This window comes from Phoxinus phoxinus (genome assembly GCF_949152265.1).
Source record: "Phoxinus phoxinus genome assembly, chromosome: 25".
In the NCBI taxonomy this organism is placed as follows: Eukaryota; Metazoa; Chordata; class Actinopteri; order Cypriniformes; family Leuciscidae; genus Phoxinus; species Phoxinus phoxinus.
In genome coordinates, this window is record NC_136900.1 from 6,973,628 (window position 1) to 6,999,203 (window position 25,576).

The window sequence follows — 25,576 nt, forward strand, 5'->3', positions numbered from 1 at the left end:
TTACCTGTGTCCGCTGTGTTGTCGATGCCTCGAGAGAAAAGTAAGTGCAGAGCGCGAAAGCACCAAAGTGACTGAAGGATTGCCGTAAAGCAGCATCTCTGGCCGTACGATGTGTATGACGTCATTAACATTTTAAAATACTTTTAAAGCAAATAAGTGACTCTAAATAATCTAACACCCAGCAATGTGTAATTTCTTTGCATCTCCTTTCGAATACAACATTCAAATTACTAGACAAAAAATGATATCCTAAGAAAAGTGTATTTTGAGGGGTATAGCTCCATAGACCTCCATTCATTCTGCACTCGTCCTGTGAGCGCCCTCATGTGGAGCCAGAGTGGAACTGCAACCAGTTCAGAAGCCGGAAGTTTACTGGGAATGGCAGTTCTCCCCTTATTAGACATTTTCTGATCAGCAGAGTATTGTGTTTGACAGATTAACGTGTGTTTCGGTCTCACCTTCGAGAGCTCGTAGAGGCTCAGCACTTGTTTGCAGTAACTCTTGCCGTTGCAGCACTGATCCACTAGTTGTTTGAGCTGAACCAGAATCGGATCGTCGGGTGACAGCACCACCACAAACGACGACAGACTGTTCATGCTGGGCGCTTCAGACAGAGGAGACCGTTGATTACAGAGGCACAGAGAGAAATTAAACTTCAGACACACAGTTCATTCCTATAGAGTACGACTCAATACTCTAATAAGCATAAAAATACATGAAAACAAAAAATTACTGAGTGATATGTTTGCTTTGGAATATTATTGAACAATTTTCCATAGATTATTTTCAGTATTGAATAAAAAAATGTGATACAAATAATAGTTATCCATTAGCATTTTGCTAAGCTAACAACTCAATACTCTAATAAGCATACAAATACTGTACATGAAAACAAATAATTACTGAGTGAAATGTTTGCTTTGTGATATTAGGGAACAATTTCCAATAGATTCTTTTCAGTATTGAATAAAAAATGTGATATAAATAATCGTTAACCATTAGCATTTTGCTAAGCTAATGACTCAATACTCTAATAAGCATAAAAATACATAAAATACATGAAATTACTGAGTGAAATGTGATTAAAATAGTTAGACATTAGCATGTGGCTAAGCTAACGATGCAATACAATAAACAAAAATACATAACATTACTGGGGGAAATGTTTGCTTTTTAATATAATAGAATGATTTACTAATCAAATTAGTTTTTCATTAGTGTACAGATAAATTTCAGTATGTGAAGACTGGAGTAATGATGCTGAAAATTCAGCTTTGCTCACAGGAATAAATGACACTTTACTCAGGGTTGCCAACTTTGGGACTTTGGCTGGAGTGAGAGCACGCGCAGAGAATTTTTTTGGTAACCCTAAATCTAACTTTAAAAATGTCAGTACTTGTTTACTGAATATAAACCCTGATTTATACAATAAAAAAAATAACCTAATAGAATGGAAACTCTTTTTAAAAATTTACAATTCATTTATTGATTGCACTATAAAAAAAAGTGCCATAAAGTGCCAAGTCTGTTCCTGGTGTCAGTCTTGTTAAGGCCAATAACTGAAAAGGTTCGCTCAGCATCCGCATTTGAGCAATGTTGGGTAAGTTACTTTAAAAAAGAAATTAGTTATAGTTACTTCTCACAAAAAGTAACTTAGTCAGTATTTAAGTTACATGATTACAAAAGTAACTAATTACCAGCGAAAGTAACTATTACAAAGTTACTCTTGTTACTTACAAAAAAAGAAAGAAATACCCCCAATAATAAATATGTTAAATTAATGCAATGGACAGGCACTAAATAGAACTAATTATTATTATAAAACATTGTATACACTAACAAAAAGTGCTCTCAATATAATACTGAACAATGTACCAACATAAATAATAATAATAAAATATAATATTTTGGGGTTTTATTTTTATATAACCCACAGAGAACGTCATCATTAGAGATTATTTAAGCCAAATTCTAGTCGTGTTGCTGCACGTGTTCACAACCGGTCAAACAAAGATGTTTTCTTTGAACGTTCCCTTCAGGTTATTTTAATTGAAACACTGCAGATTATACCAATAGGCTACAGAGATCATCCTAATGTTGAAATGTATATTTAATTTATAAACAAACTATATTACACCTCTGACACACTCGATCTCACTCACGCTGTCGACGTTCTCTTCGCTTTTGTCCAGTCCGGCGCCTCATAAACACACACACACCAGAGAAAAGAACTTTGCGGCTAGTATGACGGAGAGAGAGCCCGATCGGATGAAAACCTCAATTCTAGTAATCGCGCATTTCATTGTCAGTAACGGTAACAGCGTTGTAACGGAGGAAACAGTAATTAGTTCAACAGAAAATTAACGGATTGAGAGGGGAGAAAAATGGATTTTGGCGTGACATTTCTTGCGTGTGCGTGAGAGCGTGAGATTGATGCTGAAAGCGTGAGTGTCACGCCAGATGCGTGAGAGTTGGCAACCCTGCTATATATTCACATAGAAAACTCTTATTTTAAATTGTAATAATATTTTACTATTTTAACTGTTTTTACTGTATTTTTGATCAAATAAATGCAGCCTTGGTGAGCATAAGAGACTTCAAAAACATAAAAAAAATCATAATAATTCCAAACATTTTAAAAGTAGTGTACGTTTACAGCCTTTTATTTTGGCTAACAAAGCATTTTTTTTAGGGTATATCGGTACAGGATATATCGGCCACCATATCAGTATCGATTGATATATGTTCATTGCCGATATCTTAAAGCCGATAAATATTGTATTATTTCTTACAGCTGAGACACTTCAGATGGATCTCAAAAATTATATACATTTAGATTTATCGGCCAATATATCGGTTATCGGGTTTGAAATATAAATATTATCGGGCAAAATTTTTATATCGATGCATCCCTAATTTTTGTGTTGGGAATGTGCATGTGACATCTAAACATGCTAAAGCAAATTATATTATCTTTTCCTTTTGATTTAATCCTCCCTTGTCTGGTTTAGACAAAGGCGTCTACTAAATGACTAAATGTACAAACAGCTGAAAATGACTCACATGATGGTAAACTCCGTCTAGTTTCTCCATCAGGACTGTGCAGTTCAGGCATCATCTCGCCGGACGCTAAACCCCGACACCTTAGAACGAGCCACAGGTCTCTGTGAAACAAGCCGAAGTAGCGACACACGCGACTAGCCTCGTTCACGCTGCCCTCGTTCAGCATCTGAGCGATCAGAGCGTCCAGCGCCTTACGCTCGTCCTCCGACAACACGCATTCGTCATCCGACTCTGGGAGCCCGTCCAGGCTCAAGTGCACCGGGTCGCTCAGAGCCCACATTCTGGAGAAGGAGAACTCTTTGAGGAGGTTTTCGAAGGAGTCTTCGGAGAGAGCCGAGGGAGCGAACAAACTCTGGCGCTCCAGAGCCGTGAGGATAACCAGTCGCTGAATCCGACACTCCCACTGACGCTTCTCGAGCTGGCCGAGACGCAGGACTGGTGGAGGAACGTCACAGCGGGACAACCAGTGACCCGCCAGACCCAGCAGGAGACAGCGCTCCTCAAGCTGGACCAGCTCAGAATCACACCGGATCGGCTCCTGAACGGGACAAACACAGAATCATGAGAGAAACTACAAGATTCGGCACTGGAAATATAAGGGGGTTTCGCACTGGATAGTTATAGGAACTAGCCACCAAGGTGGTTCCCTGAGAAGTAATGGTTCCCTTAGGAACGTTTTCCTGGTTGCATTCGCACCGCCAGAAGGAACTCTGTATTGTATTTATTTAAATTTATAAAAATATGAATAAATAATAGTATATAAACTATATCACTGAACACATGGATCCCTGCAAAAACAAAAAAGTGACTTGCAATAATATTAATTATAATACAATAATGTATAACAAAATATCACGTAACCTAACGTGTCCTAACGTAACCTAACGTATCCTAACCCAACGTATCCTAACCTAACGTATCCTAACCTAACGTAACCTAACCTAGCGTAACCTAACCCAACGTAACGTAACCTAGCGTAACCCAACCCATCCTAACCTAACCTAACCTAATCTAATCTAACGTAACCTAACCTTACCTAACCTAACGTAATATAATATAATACAATACAATATAATATATTATTACATGGCTTGGTTGAATTCTAATGTAGAATGCAGTCTGTTATTTATCTGTTATTGTTATAAGTATAACAAACCGTTGCTATGAAAAACAGAGCGTTGCCATGGACACAGTGTTCTTTAACAGAAGCAATGCAATAGTTTTTAAATTTGGGTTTAAATTTGGGTTTAGGTTAGGTTACCTATCGTAACCTAACCTAACCTAACGTGACCTATCCTAACCTCACGTAACGTGACCTAACATAACCTAACCTATCGTAACCTAACATAACCTAACGTGACCTATCCTAACATAACGTAACGTGACCTAACGTAACCTATCTTAACGTAACGTAACATAACCTAACCTATCCTAACCTCACGTAACGTGACCTAACATAACCTAACCTAACCAAACCTAACGTAACCTATCCTAACGTAGGCCTGTTTGCACTTAAATAAAACATTTGTCTTAGCCTACTTAAATTAAATCAAGAAAAATGCTTAACTAAGATAGGTATTAGGCAATAACGAAATAAAACAAAAAGTCACATACAATTTAGATTATACAAGGATCAAACAAAAACGACGTGCTTGCTGCCGCCTCTCGAATATAAATAGGCCAACGCTCTAAAAAAAGGAGTCTTTCTTAACAAATTAAATTAAGATAAATTATAAATTAAGATGAGTATTTGGCAATAACGAAATTAAGATAAATATTTGGCAATAACGAAATTAAGATAAATATTTGGCAATAACGAAATTAAGATAAAGACAAGCTCCGTGGGATTAGCTTCACCACTTCTCTCCACAATCCGGCCTCAACGCGGCAGTGAACAGCAGCTGAAATTTAATAAAAGAATAATGCCAGCATTAGCCTATATACTCTGTCTACATTATGCATTTAAGACTCAATTAATATTCAGTTATAATTTAAAAAAACATTACTCACCAAGATTAGGCTACATGTTTTTGTGGAGGAAAATTATTGAATCCACAGTAGATGGCTTTAGCGCGGCGAATTCTCCACATTCGCCCTTTAATCGAAACGCATCACCTGACCGCTCATTTACCGCGCAAACCCGAGCCCGGCCCGAACCCGTCTAAAATTATTGAAATTAAGACCGAACCCGACCGAACCCGTCGGGTCCTGTCGGGTCCCGTCGGGTTCGGGCAAAGATCTTCAGCTCTAATTACAGCACTGGAGTAGAGAGCACTATGAATTGTTCTTCATGCGCACTGTAACTGAAATTTAAAACTGCTCAAACTGTTGGATAGATTAGATATAATACACTAAGCATCAAATATCTCTTCGCTTTGTGCTTTGAACTTTTCAATGTAGCGCTCCCCTATTTTTTTACAGTCTATGGTAGCGCTGCACGCTGTGACTTTGCGTTGCTTCAAGTGCATCATTCGGCGCACGGGATGCGCATAATCGCTTTGCCGCTCTAAATTGGAGCCTTTCATATTACAATTAGGCCTGGGCAAAAACATTTTTTTCTTCTTCGATTAATCGTTTTTTTTTAAATGTGGTCTATTCAAAATCGATTCTCAAAGGTTACGAATTGATTTTTTTTCCATATTTATTTATCTATCACCCAAAAGCCAGTATTAGTTTGCACATCATAGGTTTGCAGCCTCCATGTTACAGATAATGCTGTGAGATTTTATGTTAGTTTTATCTTAACATAAAATAACCTGATCCTGTTTGATCAAGGCATGAGACTGTTCTGACTTTTTCTATAATCGATTTTTCATCTTGCATCAAAATCCCGTCTATTCATTGTATGCTTTTGAAATATAGAGTTCGGTTCTGTTTTAATGTACCCAAGTGTACCTAAAATAAAAATAGTTTAATATACAGGTTTGCAGCTCTTAATTTCTTTTGATTAATTAACCACTTGTAAACTTGTTCACTGTTCTTTTTTACAAATATAGGATTTGTGTACCCAGCCCTAATTATAACTTAGGGGAGGTTTAAACACCTGGGGCAAGGGGGCGTGGCCCATGGGAATATCACTCATGGGCGACGCCCTCTCCCCCTGGGGAAATGAGCCTGCCACCACAGCTGGAAAAAATCCTAGAGGAAACACTGTAACCTAACGTAACCCAACCAAACCTAACATAACCCAACCTAACGTAACTTAACCTATCCTATCCTAACCTAACTTAACCTAATATAACCTAACGTAACCCAACCTAACATAACCTAACGTAACCTAACCTATCCTAATGTAACCTAACCCAACGTAACCTAGCCTAACGTAACCTAGCCTAACGTAACCTAACCTATCGTAACCCAACCCAACCTAACGTAACCTAACCTAGCGTAACCAAACGTAACCCAACCTAACGTGACCTAACGTAACCTAACCTAATCTAACATAACCTAACCTAGCGTAACCTAACCTAGCGTAACCCAACCCAACCCAACCTCACCTAGCGTAACCTAACCTAACGTGACCTAACGTAACCTAACCTAATCTAACGTAACCTAACCTAATCTAACGTAACCTAACGCAAAATAATATAATACTATAGAATATAATACAATACAATATAATATAATATATTATTACATGGCTTGGTTGAATTCTAATGTAGAATGCAGTCTGTTATTTCTTCTAAGTATAACACACCGTTGCTATGAAAAACAGAGCGTTGCCATGGACACGGTGTTCTTTAACGGAAGCAATGCAATAGTTTTTAATTTAATAAACTCCTTTTTAAATCAATATTTTGTGTCAAATTATTGATTTATTTGGTAGGTAGCCATGTAATAAGCGGGATAATGTAGAGCGAGGCGGTTGTTATAGCGAATACAACCCCTTCAGGCTCCGCTTCGCGTCGGGGTCCCGATCAGCCTGTCGGGGCTGCATTCGCTATAACAACCGCCTCGCTCTACATTATCCCCTACGTATAATATAGAGTTAGGAACACTTTAGTATTGGTCTTAAGGTGGACGGTCAATATGAACTGGAAAAGAGCAATAAACTGTCCAATAACAGAGTGAGCTGTGATGCATGTAAAGGCTCACCTCAGCCTGAGACAGAAAGAACTGACAGGCGGCCTCTGATTGGACACGATCCGTCAGGATCTGCTGATGACATCGTCTCCAGAAGCCCATCCGGGTCTCCTGACGTTCCCACTGACGCTTGAGTTTATAAGCACTCAGATCTCGCCGCAGCTTCAGGAGTTACAGAGGAGAGATGCTTCACAATCAGGCCAAACAGCAGATCATCAGATCAATGAAAAAATTTATTCAGATCAATAAAAAAAAAAAAAAAACTTTGCTACAATTAATCCACATCGTGATATCACAATTTATCATGCAGCCCTACATATAATTATAAAAATTAAGAGATTTTTAGTGCTGATGCTGCAAAATGAAAAGCAAATGATGCATATTATGCATTTGATTGACGTTTTATCTGTGTATTTCATTATTTTCGTCTCGTGCAGAGAATTATGGGAAATGTAGTTTATTTGCACAATCATAGGAGAGTTAAAAAGGTAAGCATTTTATTACCAGCTTTATCGTTATAAAATGTGTATAACATGAATTTAATCATGATCTGCTCACAGACTTCCTCATATCTCCAGAAACACGGGTTAAAGATGATCTCCTCACCTCGTTTATGATCAGGCAGTCGATGGGCAGCTCGGCTAACTGTGCAACCCGGCGAGCCTGTGTGAAGAGCCCGAGCTCCTGGAGCTCGTCCATCATCCTCCTGCTCTCTCTCTGAAGACCAGCGCTGGAATAATCCTCCAGGAGACACGCAGACAACGGCACGGGAGTGTCCGACAGCACCTGACTCAACTGACTGAGCTTCTTAAAGTCCAGACCTGTTAATGAGAGGACATCAACACTCAAACTTCTTTAATGTGTGTGAAAGAGTCTCTTCTGCTCACCAAAGCTGCATTTATTTGAGCAAAAATACAGAACATTTTATTAGAATCATCATATTATACTGATTTCTGAAGGATCATGTGACACTGAAGACTGGAGTAATGATGCTGAAAATTCAGATTTGATCACAGGAATAAATTACATTTTAACATACTGTATATTCACATAGAAAACAGCTGCTTTAAATTGTAATATAATATTTCACAATATTACTGATTTTAGTGTATTTTTACTCCAACAATTGCAGCCTTGGTAAACAAAAATATGGAAGCTGGTTTCCACCATGGAATAGGCTTTATGCACAGCTATACTACCGGTACTCCCTGAACTTTAGCCAGCTCCTTTGTTTCCTGTCTGCCATTATTGGACAAACTGATTAATCCAGGTGTGCCTGACCAACAACAATAATCAGACACACCTGGATTAATCAGTTTGTCCAATAATGGCAGACAGGAAACAAAGGAGCTGACTAAAGTTCAGGAAGTAGTGCAGCTGTGCATAAAGCCCATTAAAATAAAGGTAATTGGGACCTTTAATTAAAATAAAGGTAAAAGGTATTTTTTCCTTACAATTGTGTCTCTCTTTCAATTCTGAGATTTTTTTTTCCAAATTGTGAGATATAAAATCAAGTCAATAGCGAGAAAAAGTTACAATTGCAAGAAAAAGTCAGAATTGTGAGAAAAAAAATCAGAATTGCAAGAAAAAATTGTCAGAATTGTGAGGAAAAATGTCAGAATTGCAAGAAAAAAAGTCAGAATTGCGTTTTCAAAAACTTGCACCTTGAAACCAGTTTTCAAAACCTTAAATTTTCATGCCAGTGTAAACGGCCCCTTAATTATTGCAAGTTTGATTGTATAAACCCTTGTAAGTGTGTTTGAGTGGTAAACCGTTGGATTTGAGCAGCCGCTCCATGTCCACCAGCAGCTGAAGGAGACGGCGCAGCTCGTACTGAGTCCGGCTCTGCTTCAGGAGCGTCAGCAACAGAACCGACGCCTGAGACTCCACCCACTGGACCGGCAGAACATCTGAGCTCGACACAACACTGCTGCTCCGCAACTACACACACACACACACACACGCAGTGTTAGCAGAAACTGGTGTTGTCAAAAGTACAGACTTCTGTAGCAAGTCGGTACTGAAATTTAAAAAATGTGCCGCTTTGAGCGCCGAGCAGAATCGTAAACACCTCTGATTGGCCGTTGTGTTCACGGGATATGTCTGTGATTGGCTACAATGATCAGCGCACGGGAGCATTTGAGAGCACACGGAAGTGTTTGATTGATTGATTGTTTTATTTAATGCCATGTCAGCATATAAGGCTATTTTCACGGCAAAAAATTATTTACAAAAATACAAATATCATATAAATACAATAAAACACAACAAGTCATATTATCTTTATTTTTATTAACATATGATAAAAAACAAAACCTTTTCAGGCATAATCTTACTAAATAAGTCCTTAAGTGAAATAACTTCATAAAAGAGCATTCTGATTGTATTAAACCCAGGACAGTCCAGTAAATATGTTTAACAGAGAGGGGAATCTTACAAAACATGCATAGAGTGAGTCTTCATCTTTAAGCAAAAAAAGCATGAGTCACACTTGTATGACCTACACGACATCTGGCGAACACCACTTGATCAGATCTAGTTTTAAGAGTGATTAAAAGTCTGTTTGAAAGCACTAGCAGGACCGGTCCGCTGATAAACACTCGCGTGTGTGTATGCGCTCGCTGAAGAGCCTCATTGATGTATATTTACAACATGTTTTTGAAGCGCAGATCATTGATTACCTCACACACACACAGAAAATTTCAAAGATTTTTAGCCTTTTATGTTAAAACCAGGGTCAGAAAGATGGAGAGACTCGAGAAGAAGTGACAACATGTAGAAGCAACAGGACATTTCTGAATGGTTAGTTGATGAATTTATGCAGCTTATGTGTAGTTATCTTCTAGTCTTGATTAGCATAGGGGGCGGGGTTTATGTACATTTTAGGGTTGATGATGTCACTAACCCGGGAAGAATGTCGTGCAGTTCCTACCAGCGTTTGTTGTAGTCCTTAAAAAACTATTTCTTTAAAAGCAAATATCTGTTTGCTTTGAACTTTGAGCGTTGTAACTTTGCAGATGTTGTTTATGTTTAAATAGCAACATTACACACTAACTAAAGTTAGAGAAGTGAAATCATAATCAACCACCCATTTAAGGCGAGACAAGGCAGGCAAAACCAGCGGGGTTTTTTTTCACTGGTCAATTTTGAGATATTTGTCTACAATAACAGGTCTTCTTTCAGACTGATTGTAGCCAATCACAGACATATCTGATGAGCATGTTAACACAACGACTAATCAGAGGTGTTTATGATTCCGCTCGGTACTTTTGACAACACTAGCAGAAACACGAGCAGTTGAGGAGAAAGAGACCCGAGTGAGATTACATTGAGCAAACACTTCTGGAACTCCAGCAGTTTGTCTTTGGCTCGCTGATAGTCTTTGTAGTCGGAGCAGAATTCATACATGTTCAGCATGTAGATGAGCGGCGACTCCTGACACACACACAAATATAAATATAAACACATTTCATATAAAAAAATTTTTTGAGAAAATAATACATTTATTCAGTGAGAAAGCATTAAATTGATCAAAAGTGACTGTAAATACATTTATAATGTTACAAAAGATTCTATTTCAAATAAACGCTGTTCTTTTCAAGTTTCTATTAATCAAAGAATACTGAAAAATAAAATTCAAATTAAAAGCTAAATAAATAGAAAAACTGATAAAAATAAAAGCATGTTACAAAATAACTTTGACATTAAAAAGAAAACTCTAAATATATAAAAAAGCCAATTAAAAATATTAATAAATATTATAAAAGCTAATTAAACTACCTATTAATAATACTGTAACAGTATGCAAATATTGCTAAAATAATACTGAACAACATATTGATGCAAAAACATGTCCCACCTGGAAAACAAAAAAAGGTGACCTAAAATATGATATAATTTAATATAATATTTAGTGCTGTCAAATCGATTGTTTGCGATTAGTCGCAAAAAAGTTAGTAAATGTATTATATGAGTGTGTGTGTATATATATATATATATATATATATATATATATATATATATATATATATATATCAGGGCTGATGTCATGTTTCATGTATAATATACATTTATAAATATATGTATCAGACCTGATGTCATTTATATACATACATATACCCATACACACACACATAAATGTTGAAATTAATATTAACTAAGATTAATAAATGCTGTAGAAGTATTGTTAATTCTTAGTTCATGTTAACTAATGAACCTTATTGTAAAGTGTTACCAAAATATCTTGCTCAAATTATTGTGCATGACAAAGAAACTTGAGCAATGCCTTCATCATGATCTGGGATCTGTTCCGCACTTCAGTTTAAGACGATGGCTCATCCAATCAGAGCGTCTCTTACCCTCTGAAACAGCTGGAAGCCACGAATCAGAGGCCTGATCTTTCTCCGGAACAGGAGGATCTTCCACAAGATGGAGAGGTCATGCAGGTTCCACACGTGATGGGCGGGGCTCTCGTTGATGTGGGCGGTGGCTTCCTGCGTGATATCATCATCGACAGACGTCAGGATCCACACGCAGAGGCACTGCAGCAGCTCTGTGCCCTGTCAATCAAATCACACAAATTGTTTTGAATTATTTTAATAAAATAACACAAACAAACAAGAAAGGACAAAAACATTTTATTCCCATTTAAATATTTTTTTATCTTTTCCTCAGTTTAATAAAAAACAAATAGGGGAAAAACTATTTAATACAATTAGAGGGGTGGTATAATGTATAAAGTCTCTGATGTCCCCAGAGTGTGTGTGTGAAGTTTTAGCTCAAAATACCCCACAGATATTTTTATATAGCATGTTAAAATTGTCCCTTTTTGAGGGTGAGCAAAAACACTGCGCTTCTGTGTGTGTCCCTTTAAAAATGTAATGAGCTGCTGCTCCCGGCACAGGGGGCGGAGCTTCAAGAGCTTGTTCTTAGCAGCTCCGATTACCTCACACACACACACACACACACACACACACACGGAAAATTTCAAAAACTTTTAGCCTTTTATGTTCAAACCAGAGTCAGAAAGATGGAGAGACTCAAGAAGTGACAACATGTAGAAGCAACAGGACATTTCTGAATGGTTAGTTGATGAATTTATGAAGCTTATGTGTAGTTATCTTCTAGTCTTGATTAGCATAGGGGGCGGAGTTTATGTAAATTTTAGGGTTGGTGATGTCACTAACCCGGGAGGAATGTCGTGTAGTTCCTACCAGCCGTTTGTTGTAGTCCTTAAAAAACGATTTCTTTGAAAACAAATATCTCCCTTTTCTTTGGACTTTGAGCGTTGTAACTTTGCAGATGTTGTTTATGATCAAACAGCAACATTACACACTAACTAAAGTTAGAAAAGTGAAATCATACTCAACCACCCCTTTAAATTATTTTAATAAAATAAAACAAACAAACAAAAAAGGACAACAACATTTGACTCAGGCTTCAGGAGCAGTTGATCAGTCAGAGTGTATGGTCTTGCACACACACACACACACACACACACACACACACACACACACACACACACACACACACACACACACACACACACACACACACACACACACACACACACACACACACACACACACACACACACACACACACACACACACACACACACACACACACACACACACCTGGTGACAGGCGGCGAGCACGGCCAGAGGAGGACAGCGCTGATGAACTGCTTCAGACAGCAGGATCCTCCAGGGCCGGGGCTTCTCCTGGCTCTGCAGCAGCACCTGGAACAGCTCTCGGGGGGGATCCGGGCCCTCGTGTCGGGGGGGATCTGGGCCCTCGTCCGCAGGCTGATGGGAGTTTGTCGGATGAAGATCTTGGAACGCCAGGGAAATGTGGGACTGCAGAGCCGGACTGAACCCGGCAGCCAGAGACTTCACCTGAACAAAGCCCAAAAACATATAAGCTTGTGTTATCAGAGATGTTATATATACATATATATTATAATATTACAGTGCAAAAGCAAGACATTTTTATATTTTCCCAATATTTTGAATATTATGATGTTTCTGGCACAGCCCCCAATTGGTTCCAGTCATACCTCTCCAACAGAAAGCAGTTTGTAACACTTGGTCCACATCAGTCTCCCAAGTCCCCTGTCACTCGTGGTGTCCCCCAGGGTTCTGTACTTGGGCCCCCTTCTCATTCTCATATACATCCTCCCTATTGGCCAGATTATACGCAGCCACGGTCTTAACTTCCACTGTTTTGCAGATGACATCCAACTCTATTTTACCACTCCCTCTCCCTCTGACCCACCACCATGCTCCCTCACTGACTGCCTCTCTGACTTAAAATTATGGATGCAAAACAGTTTTCTCAAACTTAATACAGACAAAACCGAAATTCTGCTGATTGGCCCTAAAAGCATCCTCTCCAAATCTCCCAGTCTCACGATCAACATTGATGGTTCACCTGTCCACTCTGCCCCTGTTGTTAAAAACCTTGGCATTCTGCTTGACTCCACCCTTAGCTTTGATCCTCATATCAAATCACTCACTAAGACTGCCTTCTTTCACCTCCATAACATTGCTCGCCTTCAACCCTTCCTCTCTGTTAGTGATGCACAGACTTTGGTTAACTCCTTCATTATGTCCCATCCAGACTACTGCAACTCACTTTTCCTTGGTCTCCCTGCTAAATCACTTCAAAGGCTACAATATATTAAAAACTCGGCAGCCAGGCTCCTCACCCAAACCAGACGATCAGCGCACATTCTCCACTGGCTACCAGTTCCGTCCCGGATCAAATACAAAGTACTACTACTCACCTTCAAAGCCCTCCACAACCTTGCTCCCCACAACATCCGCGACCTCCTGACCCTTACACTCCTTCCCGCTCACTTAGATCCTCTGACCAAAATCTCCTGGCTATCCCCCGCTCCAGACTTTCCACCCTGGGTGGCAGGTCCTTCAGTGCCCTGGCCCCCAAACTCTGGAACCGCCTCCCACAACCTCTTCATGACTGTCCTTCTCTTCCCTTCTTTAAAGCACATCTCAAGACCTGTTTGTTCAATGATCATTTCTCCACACCAAATTCATAGCTTCATACAGATAACTTGTCTTTGTTGTATTGTTTTGGTTGTTTGTTGATGGGTTTCCTACTATGTAAAGCGACCTTGGGTTTGAGAAAGGCGCTATATAAAATAAACGTATTATTATTTATTAAAATGTATTTAATATTTTTTTCCATATTTTAATAAAATAAAACCAAACAAAGCAAACAACAAACAGGTTAAAAAAAAAAAAAAGAGGCAAAAATCTGTGATCAAATAAACAGCCAATCACAGGACAGAACAGTGTGAAAGACACACCTGCTGGGGGGGGTAACTGTGCACCTGCACGAACAGCAGGAAGTGGAGCCACTGTGCGTCGCGAGCGCAGGCCTGAGGGAAGGCGGAGCTTAGAGGAAGAGCGTGGAGCCGGCAGAACTGAACAGGAAGAGCCCACTCCTGCGCCGCCTCGAACGACGAGCTGACACAAGGGCATAAGTACAAAAATGACTAGAACGTTAATAAAAATAAACACTATTAGTTTAACCCTAAAGGTGCCGATCTGCAGTGTTGTGAATGTTAAAACACTGACCGAGTGATTCCTCTCTTCTCCAGTCCGTCTCTGACTGCAGTTTCCAGATCCACCAGCAGCTCCTGAGCCGTCGCTCTCTCAGACGTACACAACTTACTCGCCTTTTCCTCTGAGCACAGAGAGAGTGGGAGCTAATCAGCGCATGCTATCGCTTTAAAACCACCACATGTAATGCTAACGCACTTTAGCACATTGCTAGTGTGTTTTAACATTTTGTTAATATGCTTTAGCATGTTGCTAACATGTTTTAGCACATTTCTAGCATGAATTACCATGTTGCAAGCATTTTTGGCATATTGCTAATATGAATTAACATGTCTTACCAAATAACATGTTTTAACATTACTATTAGTATGTTAGCATGTTACTACTAGCATGTTACTAACATGTTTTAGTCCATTGCTAGTATGAGTTATCATTTTGCTAACATTTTTAACATGTTGTTAGCATGCATTAACATGTCTAACCAAATAACATGTTTTAACATTGCTAGTATGTTTTAACATTGCGAGTATGCTTTAACACACATTGTTAGCATGAATTACCATGTTGCAAGGATTTTTGACATAATACTAACATAAATTACCAAATTATGAACATGTTGCTAGCATGTTTTAACACATTGCTAGTATCCTTTAACATGTTGTTAGTATACTTTAGCACGTTGCTAGCATGTTACTAACACGCTGTAGTAAATTGGCAACATGAATTAGCACTTATATATATATGTGTGTGTGTGTTAGTATGCCATTACAAACGTGTTAAGTTGAAGTACTAAAATGACTAAACCTGAAATAAAAAAAGCTAAATAAAATAAAAATAAAACCAAACAAACAATTGTGACAAAAGCACATAATAAAATAATTAAAATTAAATGTGAAAATCCGCTAATACACACATTGCTTCAAAATAGGACATGTGATTGAGTTTGAATGCAGGAAGAGACGTGTTCGCACTCACCGAGGGTCAGTCTGAGCGAAGCTACGGCTCCGTCCTCGCGGGTCTGAGTCCAGAGTTTGAGGATGAGGTTGAGCGCTTGCAGATCCACCCTCAGTTTGAGACTACACACTCCCATGAGCTCACAGAAACACACACACGCCGCAGACACACACGCATTGCTGAACCTCAACAGGCCGAGAGAGTACGCTTGATCCGCAGCCAGAGACAACCTGAGCACAGATATATCACGATATTAGAGTTATTTCTAAATATTTAGTCATACCTATTTAGCTATTAACATACTGATCCACTGTTTAAGCTTTTGTTGGCTTGACATGCTAGCCATGTGCTAACAAAATGATAAAACATGTTAACAACATGCTAATTTACACTAGCAAGGTACAAGGATGGTGTTAGCAATGAGCTAAATCATGCTAGTAACATAATAGCTATGTGATAAAGCATATTAACAACATGTTAAAACATTCTAGCAATATGCTAAAACATGTTAGAAATAATTTAGTAAGACATGCTAATTCATGCAAGCAACAAATGCTAAAAATGCTTGCAACATGTTAAATCATGGTAGCAATGTGCTACAACATAGTATCTATGTACAACGTGATAATGCTAGTAATATTCTAAAACATGCCAGCAACATATTAGCGATGTATCACGCTATCAAAATGCTAAAACATGCTAGCAATATGCTAAATCATGCTAGAAATACGTTTACGTGGTAAATCATGTTAGCAAACATGTAAAACATGTCAGCAACGCCCCACTGTTAGTTAATATTAGTCAGTGTATTAATTAATGGAACCTTGTTGTAAAGTATTATTTAGGTTTAATTAAGTTGGCTTGTGAGAGCCAACTTACTGATATTGTACTTAAACTTCCTATTATTAATGGTGCTTGCCTATAGGCAAAGCAACATTAGTGTTCTCCTCCATACTTATTAATGGTGCTTGCCTATAGGCAAAGCAACATTAGTGTTAGTGTTATTGCTCATACTTATTATTTTTTTTATTAATGGTGCTTGCCTATAGGCAAAGCAACATTAGTGTTATTGCTCATACTTATTATTTTTTTTATTATTACTGGTGCTTGCTTTAGCAAGGCAACAGTATTGTTATTGCTCATACTTATTAATGGTGCTTGCCTATAGGCAAAGCAACATTAGTGTTATCTTGCATACTTATTTTTCTTCTTATTATTATTCCACACAAAGTTTGGCGCGAAACTCGCCCCGCACTGTTTGTCACAGACCCCTGAGTGAGGTGTCAAATCGACCGGCCCATTGAGGAGAGGTGTGCTATATCTTTTCTAAGCGATCGGGTGTACGATGTTCGCACAGCGGACGAAAAAGCGGCCAAAAAAGTCCCATTGACTTAACATTGCGGAATTTTCAGAAATTCAAATCCCAACTGTCATTTTTCACACACACAGACACAAAGGGCCTGACACCCCTGCATGTCTCCCCCTCTCTCTCCCTCAGAGGATTTATATTATCCAGCAGCCAATAAGTAATGGCCTAAAATCTTCATAGCCACACCATAGCAACCAGTTACAGCACCCTAGCAACCATAGGCTATAGGCACGAGGCCGCAGGCCTCGTGCACTCATTATAATGCACTCGTTTAATAGAGATTTTAAATACTCTATAAAAACTCACTCATAGGCACGAGGCCGCAGGCCTCGTGCACTCATTATAATGCACTCGTTTAATAGAGATTTTAAATACTCTGCGGCCGAGTGCCTAACCTTAGCCCTAACCCCATAGTAACCATCTGTGGAGCCCTAGCAACCACCCTGAAGTCCCTAGCAACTGCCTAGCAACCGCCTAGCAACCACCCAGAACACCCTAGCAACTGCCTAGCCACCACCTAGCAACCACCTAGAATGGCCTAAAATCTTCATAGCCACACCATAGCAACCAGTTACAGCACCCTAGCAACCATAGGCTATAGGCACGAGGCCGCAGGCCTCGTGCACTCATTATAATGCACTCGTTTAATAGAGATTTTAAATACTCTGCGGCCGAGTGCCTAACCTTAGCCCTAACCCCATAGTAACCATCTGTGAAAACTACCAACCACCTAGTAACACCATAGCAACCACCAAAAATACCTTAGCAACCGCCCTGAACACCCTAGCAACCGCCTAGAAATGTCCTAGCAATCACCCAAATACCCTAACAACCACCCAGAAAACCTTAGCAATTGCCTAGAAACCACCCGGAACACCCTAGCAACCACCCAAAATACCATAGAACTCCCTAGCAACACCCTAGCAACCACCCAAAATACCTTAGAACTCCCTAGCAACACCATAGCAACCACCCAAAACACCTTAGAACACCCTAGCAACCACCCATAACACCCTAACAACCACCCAAAATTCCTCAGAACTCCCTAGCAACACCATAAAAACCACTCAAAATACCTTAGAACTCCCTAGCAACACCCTAGCAACCACCCAAAATACCTTTGAACTCCCTAGCAACACCATAGCAACCACCCAAAACACCTTAGAACACCCTAGGAACCACACATAACACCCTAGCAACCACCCAAAATACCTTAGAACTCCCTAGCAACACCATAGCAACCACCCAAAATACCTAAGAACTCCCTAGCAACACCATAGCAACCATCCATAACACCCTAGCAACCACCCAGAACACCATAGTAACCACCCAGAACACCCTAGCAACCGCCTAGCAACCACCCAGAACACCCTAGCAACCACCTGAACAACATGAATAAGCCATATCTCAGCAGCAGAACATCGTACAGACATGGTTGTTTGCTCGTATGCAATCATGTACCACACTCTAGCAACCGGGTCGTGTTTTTTGCCACTGCAAGCACCATTCACATTTTCTTCTGGAAATGTACGTTCTAGTTACGATTATTCTTATTCTTTTTATTCTGGACAAAGTTCGGCGCGAAACTCGCCCCGCACCGTTTGTCACAGACCCCTGAGTGAGGTGTCAAATCGACCGGCCCATTGAGGAGAGGTGTGCTATATCTTTTCTAAGCGATCGGGTGTACGATGTTCGTACAGCGGACGAAAAAGCGGCCAAAAAAGTCCCATTGACTTAACATTGCGGAATTTTCAGAAATTCAAATCCCAACTGTCATTTTTCACACACACAGACACAAAGGGCCTGACACCCCTGCATGTCTCCCCCTCTCTCTCCCTCAGAGGATTTATATTATCCAGCAGCCAATAAGTAATGGCCTAAAATCTTCATAGCCACACCATAGCAACCAGTTACAGCACCCTAGCAACCATAGGCTATAGGCACGAGGCCGCAGGCCTCGTGCACTCATTATAATGCACTCGTTTAATAGAGATTTTAAATACTCTATAAAAACTCACTCGTAGGCACGAGGCCGCAGGCCGAGTGCCTAACCTTAGCCCTAACCCCATAGTAACCATCTGTGAAAACTACCAACCACCTAGTAACACCATAGCAACCAGTTACAGCACCCTAGCAACCATAGGCTATAGGCACGAGGCCGCAGGCCTCGTGCACTCATTATAATGCACTCATTTAATAACACAACCACTCAAAACACCTTAGAACTCCCTAGCAACCAACCAAAATACCTTAGAACTCCCTAGCAACACCATAGCAACCACCCAAAACACCTTAAAACACCCTAGGAACCACCCATAACACCCTAGCAACCACCCAAAATACCTTAGAACTCCCTAGCAACACCATAGCAACCACCAAAAATACCTCATAACTCCCTAGCAACACCATAGCAACCACCCAAAACACCTTAGAACACCCTAGCAACCACCCATAACACCCTAGCAACCACCCAAAATACCTCAGAACTCCCTAGCAACACCATAGCAACCACTCAAAATACCTTAGAACTCCCTAGCAACCACCCAAAATACCTAACAACTCCCTAGCAACACCATAGCAACCACCCATAACACCCTAGCAACCACCCAAAATACCCTAGCAACCACACAGAACACCATAGCAACCACCCAGAACACCCTAGCAACCACCCAGAACACCCTAGCAACCGCCCAGCAACCACCCAGAACACCCTAGCAACCACTCAGAACACCCTAGCAACTGCCTAGCAACCACCCAGAACACCCTAGCAACTGCCTAGCAACCACCCAGAACACCCTAGCAACCGCCTAGCAACCACCCAGAACATCCTAGCAACCACTCAGAACACCCTAGCAACGACCCGAACAACTTGAATAAGCCATATCTCAGCAGCAGAACATCGTACAGACATGGTTGTTGGCTCGTATGCAATCATGTACCACACTCTAGCAACCGAGTGTCGAGTTTTGCCACTGCAAGCACCATTCACATTTTCTTCTGGAAATGTACGTTCTAGTTATTATTCTTCCACACAAAGTTCGGCGCGAAACTCGCCCCGCACCGTTTGTCACAGACCCCTGGGTGAGGTGTCAAATCGACCGGCTCATTGAGGAGAGGTGTGCTATATCTTTTCTAAGCGATCGGGTGTACGATGTTCGCACAGCGGACGAAAAAGCGGCCAAAAAAGTCCCATTGACTTAACATTGCGGAATTTTCAGAAATTCAAATCCCAACTGTCATTTTTCACACACACAGACACAAAGGGCCTGACACCCCTGCATGTCTCCCCCTCTCTCTCCCTCAGAGGATTTATATTATCCAGCAGCCAATAAGTAATGGCCTAAAATCTTCATAGCCACACCATAGCAACCAGTTACAGCACCCTAGCAACCATAGGCTATAGGCACGAGGCCGCAGGCCTCGTGCACTCATTATAATGCACTCGTTTAATAGAGATTTTAAATACTCTATAAAAACTCACTCATAGGCACGAGGCCGCAGGCCTCGTGCACTCATTATAATGCACTCGTTTAATAGAGATTTTAAATACTCTGCGGCCGAGTGCCTAACCTTAGCCCTAACCCCATAGTAACCATCTGTGAAAACTACCAACCACCTAGTAACACCATAGCAACCACCAAAAATACCTTAGCGACCGCCCTGAACACCCTAGCAACCGCCTAGAAATGTCCTAGCAATCACCCAAATACCCTAACAACCACCCAGAAAACCTTAGCAATTGCCTAGAAACCACCCGGAACACCCTAGCAACCACCCAAAATACATTAGAACTCCCTAGCAACACCCTAGCAACCACCCAAAATACCTTAGAACTCCCTAGCAACACCATAGCAACCACCCAAAACACCTTAGAACACCCTAGCAACCACCCATAACACCCTAACAACCACCCAAAATACCTCAGAACTCCCTAGCAACACCATATCAACCACTCAAAATACCTTAGAACTCCCTAGCAACACCCTAGCAACCACCCAAAATACCTTAGAACTCCCTAGCAACACCACAGCAACCACCCAAAATACCTAAGAACTCCCTAGCAACACCATAGCAACCATCTATAACACCCTAGCAACCACCCAGAACACCATAGTAACCATTCAGAACACCCTAGCAACCACCCAGAACACCCTAGCAACCACCTGAACAACATGAATAAGCCATATCTCAGCAGCAGAACATCGTACAGACATGGTTGTTTGCTCGTATGCAATCATGTACCACACTCTAGCAACCGGGTCGTGTTTTTTGCCACTGCAAGCACCATTCACATTTTCTTCTGGAAATGTACGTTCTAGTTAATGGTGCTTGCCTATAGGCAAAGCAACATTAGTGTTATTGCTCATACTTATTATTTTTTTTTTTATTATTATTATTCTTCCACACAAAGTTCGGCGCGTAACTCGCCCCGCACCGTTTGTCACAGACCCCTGAGTGAGGTGTCAAATCGACCGGCCCATTGAGGAGAGGTGTGCTATATCTTTTCTAAGCGATCGGGTGTACGATGTTCGCACAGCGGACGAAAAAGCGGCCAAAAAAGTCCCATTGACTTAACATTGCGGAATTTTCAGAAATTCAAATCCCAACTGTCATTTTTCACACACACAGACACAAAGGGCCTGACACCCCTGCATGTCTCCCCCTCTCTCTCCCTCAGAGGATTTATATTATCCAGCAGCCAATAAGTAATGGCCTAAAATCTTCATAGCCACACCATAGCAACCAGTTACAGCACCCTAGCAACCATAGGCTATAGGCACGAGGCCGCAGGCCTCGTGCACTCATTATAATGCACTCGTTTAATAACACAACCACTCAAAATACCTTAGAACTCCCTAGCAACACCCTAGCAACCACCCAAAATACCTTAGAACTCCCTAGCAACACCATAGCAACCACCCAAAACACCTTAGAACACCCTAGCAACCACCCATAACACCCTAACAACCACCCAAAATACCTTAGAACTCCCTAGCAACACCATAGCAACCACCCAAAATACCTCATAACTCCCTAGCAACCACCCAAAATACCTCAGAACTCCCTAGTAACACCATAGCAACCACCCAAAATACCTTAGAACTCCCTAGCAACACCCTAGCAACCACCCAAAATACCTCAGAACTCCCTAGCAACCGCCTAGCAACCACCCAGAACACCCTAGCAACCACCCAGAACACCCTAGCAACTGCCTAGTAACCACCTAGAACACCCTAGCAACTGCCTAGCAACCACCCAAAACACCCTAGTAACCACCCAGAACACCCTAGCAACCAACCCAAAACATGAATAAGCCATACCTCAGCAGCAGAACATCGTGCAGACATGGTTGTTGGCTCGTATGCAATCATGTACCACACTCTAGCAACCGAGTGGTGAGTTTTGCCACTGCAAGCACCATTCACATTTTCTTCTGGAAATGTACGTTCTAGTTAATGGTGCTTGCCTATAGGCAAAGCAACATTAGTGTTATCTTGCATACTTATTAATGGTGCTTGCCTATAGGCAAAGCAACATTAGTGTTATTGCTCATACTTATTATTCTTCTTTTTATAATTCTGGACAAAAGTTTGGCGCGAAACTCGCCCCGCACCGTTTGTCACAGACCCCTGGGTGAGGTGTCAAAACGACCGGCTCATTGAGGAGAGGTGTGCTATATCTTTTCTAAGCGATCGGGTGTACGATGTTCGCACAGCGGACGAAAAAGCGGCCAAAAAAGTCCCATTGACTTAACATTGCGGAATTTTCAGAAATTCAAATCCCAACTGTCATTTTTCACACACACAGACACAAAGGGCCTGACACCCCTGCATGTCTCCCCCTCTCTCTCCCTCAGAGGATTTATATTATCAAGCAGCCAATAAGTAATGGCCTAAAATCTTCATAGCCACACCATAGCAACCAGTTACAGCACCCTAGCAACCATAGGCTATAGGCACGAGGCCGCAGGCCTCGTGCACTCATTATAATGCACTCGTTTAATAGAGATTTTAAATACTCTATAAAAACTCACTCCTAGGCACGAGGCCGCAGGCCTCGTGCACTCATTATAATGCACTCGTTTAATAGAGATTTTAAATACTCTGCGGCCGAGTGCCTAACCTTAGCCCTAACCCCATAGTAACCATCTGTGGAGCCCTAGCAACCACCCTGAAGTCCCTAGCAACCGCCTAGCAACCGCCTAGCAACCACCCAGAACACCCTAGCAACTGCCTAGCCACCACCTAGCAACCACCTAGAATGGCCTAAAATTTTCATAGCCACACCATAGCAACCAGTTACAGCACCCTAGCAACCATAGGCTACAGGCACGAGGCCACAGGCCTCGTGCACTCATTATAATGAACTCGTTTAATAGAGATTTTAAATACTCTGCGGCCGAGTGCCTAACCTTAGCCCTCATAGTAACCATCTGTGAAAACTACCAACCACCTAGTAACACCATAGCAACCACCAAAAATACCTTAGCAACCGCCCTGAACACCCTAGCAACCGCCTAGAAATGTCCTAGCAATCACCCAAATACCCTAACAACCACCCAGAAAACCTTAGCAATTGCCTAGAAACCACCCGGAACACCCTAGCAACCGCCTAGAAATGTCCTAGCAATCACCCAAATACCCTAACAACCACCCAGAAAACCTTAGCAATTGCCTAGAAACCACCCGGAACACCCTAGCAACCACCCAAAATACCTTAGAACTCCCTAGCAACCAACCAAAATACATTAGAACTCCCTAGCAACACCATAGCAACCACCCAAAACACCTTAGAACACCCTAGCAACCACCCATAACACCATAGCAACCACCCAAAATACCTTAGAACTCCCTAGCAACACCATAGCAACCACCCAAAACACCTTAGAACACCCTAGGAACCACACATAACACCCTAGCAACCACAAAAAATACATCAGAACTCCCTAGCAACACCATAGCAACCACTCAAAATACATTAGAACTCCCTAGCAACACCCTAGCAACCACCCAAAATACCTAAGAACTCCCTAGCAACACCATAGCAACCACCCATAACACCCTAGCAACCACCCAAATACCCTAGCAACCACCCAGAACACCATAGCAACCACACATAACACCCTAGCAACCACAAAAAATACCTCAGAACTCCCTAGCAACACCATAGCAACCACTCAAAATACATTAGAACTCCCTAGCAACACCCTAGCAACCACCCAAAATACCTAAGAACTCCCTAGCAACACCGTAGCAACCACCCATAACACCCTAGCAACCACCCAAATACCCTAGCAACCACCCAGAACACCGTAGCAACCACCCAGAACACCCTAGCAACCACCTAGCAACACCCTAGCAACCACCCAGAACACCCTAGCACCCTAGAACACCACCTGAACAACATGAATAAGCCATATCTCAGCAGCAGAACATCGTACAGACATGGTTGTTTGCTCGTATGCAATCATGTACCACACTCTAGCAACCGGGTCGTGTTTTTTGCCACTGCAAGCACCATTCACATTTTCTTCTGGAAATGTACGTTCTAGTTAATGGTGCTTGCCTATAGGCAAAGCAACATTAGTGTTATTGCTCATACTTATTACTGGTGCTTGCTTTAGCAAGGCAACAGTATTGTTATTGCTCATACTTATTATTATTATTCTTCCACACAAAAGTTTGGCGCGTAACTTGCCCCGCACCGTTTGTCACAGACCCCTGAGTGAGGTGTCAAATCGACCGGCCCATTGAGGAGAGGTGTGCTATATCTTTTCTAAGCGATCGGGTGTACGATGTTCGCACAGCGGACGAAAAAGCGGCCAAAAAAGTCCCATTGACTTAACATTGCGGAATTTTCAGAAATTCAAATCCCAACTGTCATTTTTCACACACACAGACACAAAGGGCCTGACACCCCTGCATGTCTCCCCCTCTCTCTCCCTCAGAGGATTTATATTGTCAAGCAGCCAATAAGTAATGGCCTAAAATCTTCATAGCCACACCATAGCAACCAGTTACAGCACCCTAGCAACCATAGGCTATAGGCACGAGGCCGCAGGCCTCGTGCACTCATTATAATGCACTCGTTTAATAGAGATTTTAAATACTCTATAAAAACTCACTCATAGGCACGAGGCCGCAGGCCTCGTGCCTTACCTTAGCCCTAACCCCATAGTAACCATCTGTGGTGCCCTAGCAACCACCCAGAACACCCTAGCAACTGCCTAGCAACCACCCAGAACACCATAGAAACCACCCAGAACACCCTAGCAACTGCCTAGCAACCACCTAGCAACCACCCAGAATGGCCTAAAATCTTCATAGCCACACCATAGCAACCAGTTACAGCACCCTAGCAACCATAAGCTATAGGCACGAGGCCGCAGGCCTCGTGCACTCATTATAATGCACTCGTTACCTTAGTCCTAACCCCATAGTAACCATCTGTGGTGCCCTAGCAACCACCCAGAACACCCTAGCAACTGCCTAGCAACCGCCTAGCAACCACCCAGAACACC

The 25,576-nt window shown here is 41.4% G+C and overlaps 1 protein-coding gene across 3 annotated transcripts in view; it reads right to left on the bottom strand.

The window, feature by feature from the left end:
• Positions 1 to 25,576, bottom strand: part of spg11 (SPG11 vesicle trafficking associated, spatacsin) — a 116,211-nt gene that overhangs the window by 21,360 nt on the left and 69,275 nt on the right. For all 3 annotated transcript variants that reach the window (XM_079604001.1, XM_079604000.1, XM_079604002.1), the window contains 11 exons: positions 15,708 to 15,916; positions 14,748 to 14,856; positions 14,477 to 14,636; positions 12,783 to 13,043; positions 11,505 to 11,705; positions 10,474 to 10,581; positions 8,919 to 9,087; positions 7,753 to 7,967; positions 7,159 to 7,308; positions 3,064 to 3,601; positions 459 to 604 (listed from right to left, as the gene is read on the bottom strand). In XM_079604001.1, the coding sequence (XP_079460127.1) occupies positions 459 to 604; positions 3,064 to 3,601; positions 7,159 to 7,308; positions 7,753 to 7,967; positions 8,919 to 9,087; positions 10,474 to 10,581; positions 11,505 to 11,705; positions 12,783 to 13,043; positions 14,477 to 14,636; positions 14,748 to 14,856; positions 15,708 to 15,916 (2,266 nt within the window). The remainder of the gene's footprint in view (positions 1 to 458; positions 605 to 3,063; positions 3,602 to 7,158; positions 7,309 to 7,752; positions 7,968 to 8,918; positions 9,088 to 10,473; positions 10,582 to 11,504; positions 11,706 to 12,782; positions 13,044 to 14,476; positions 14,637 to 14,747; positions 14,857 to 15,707; positions 15,917 to 25,576) is intronic.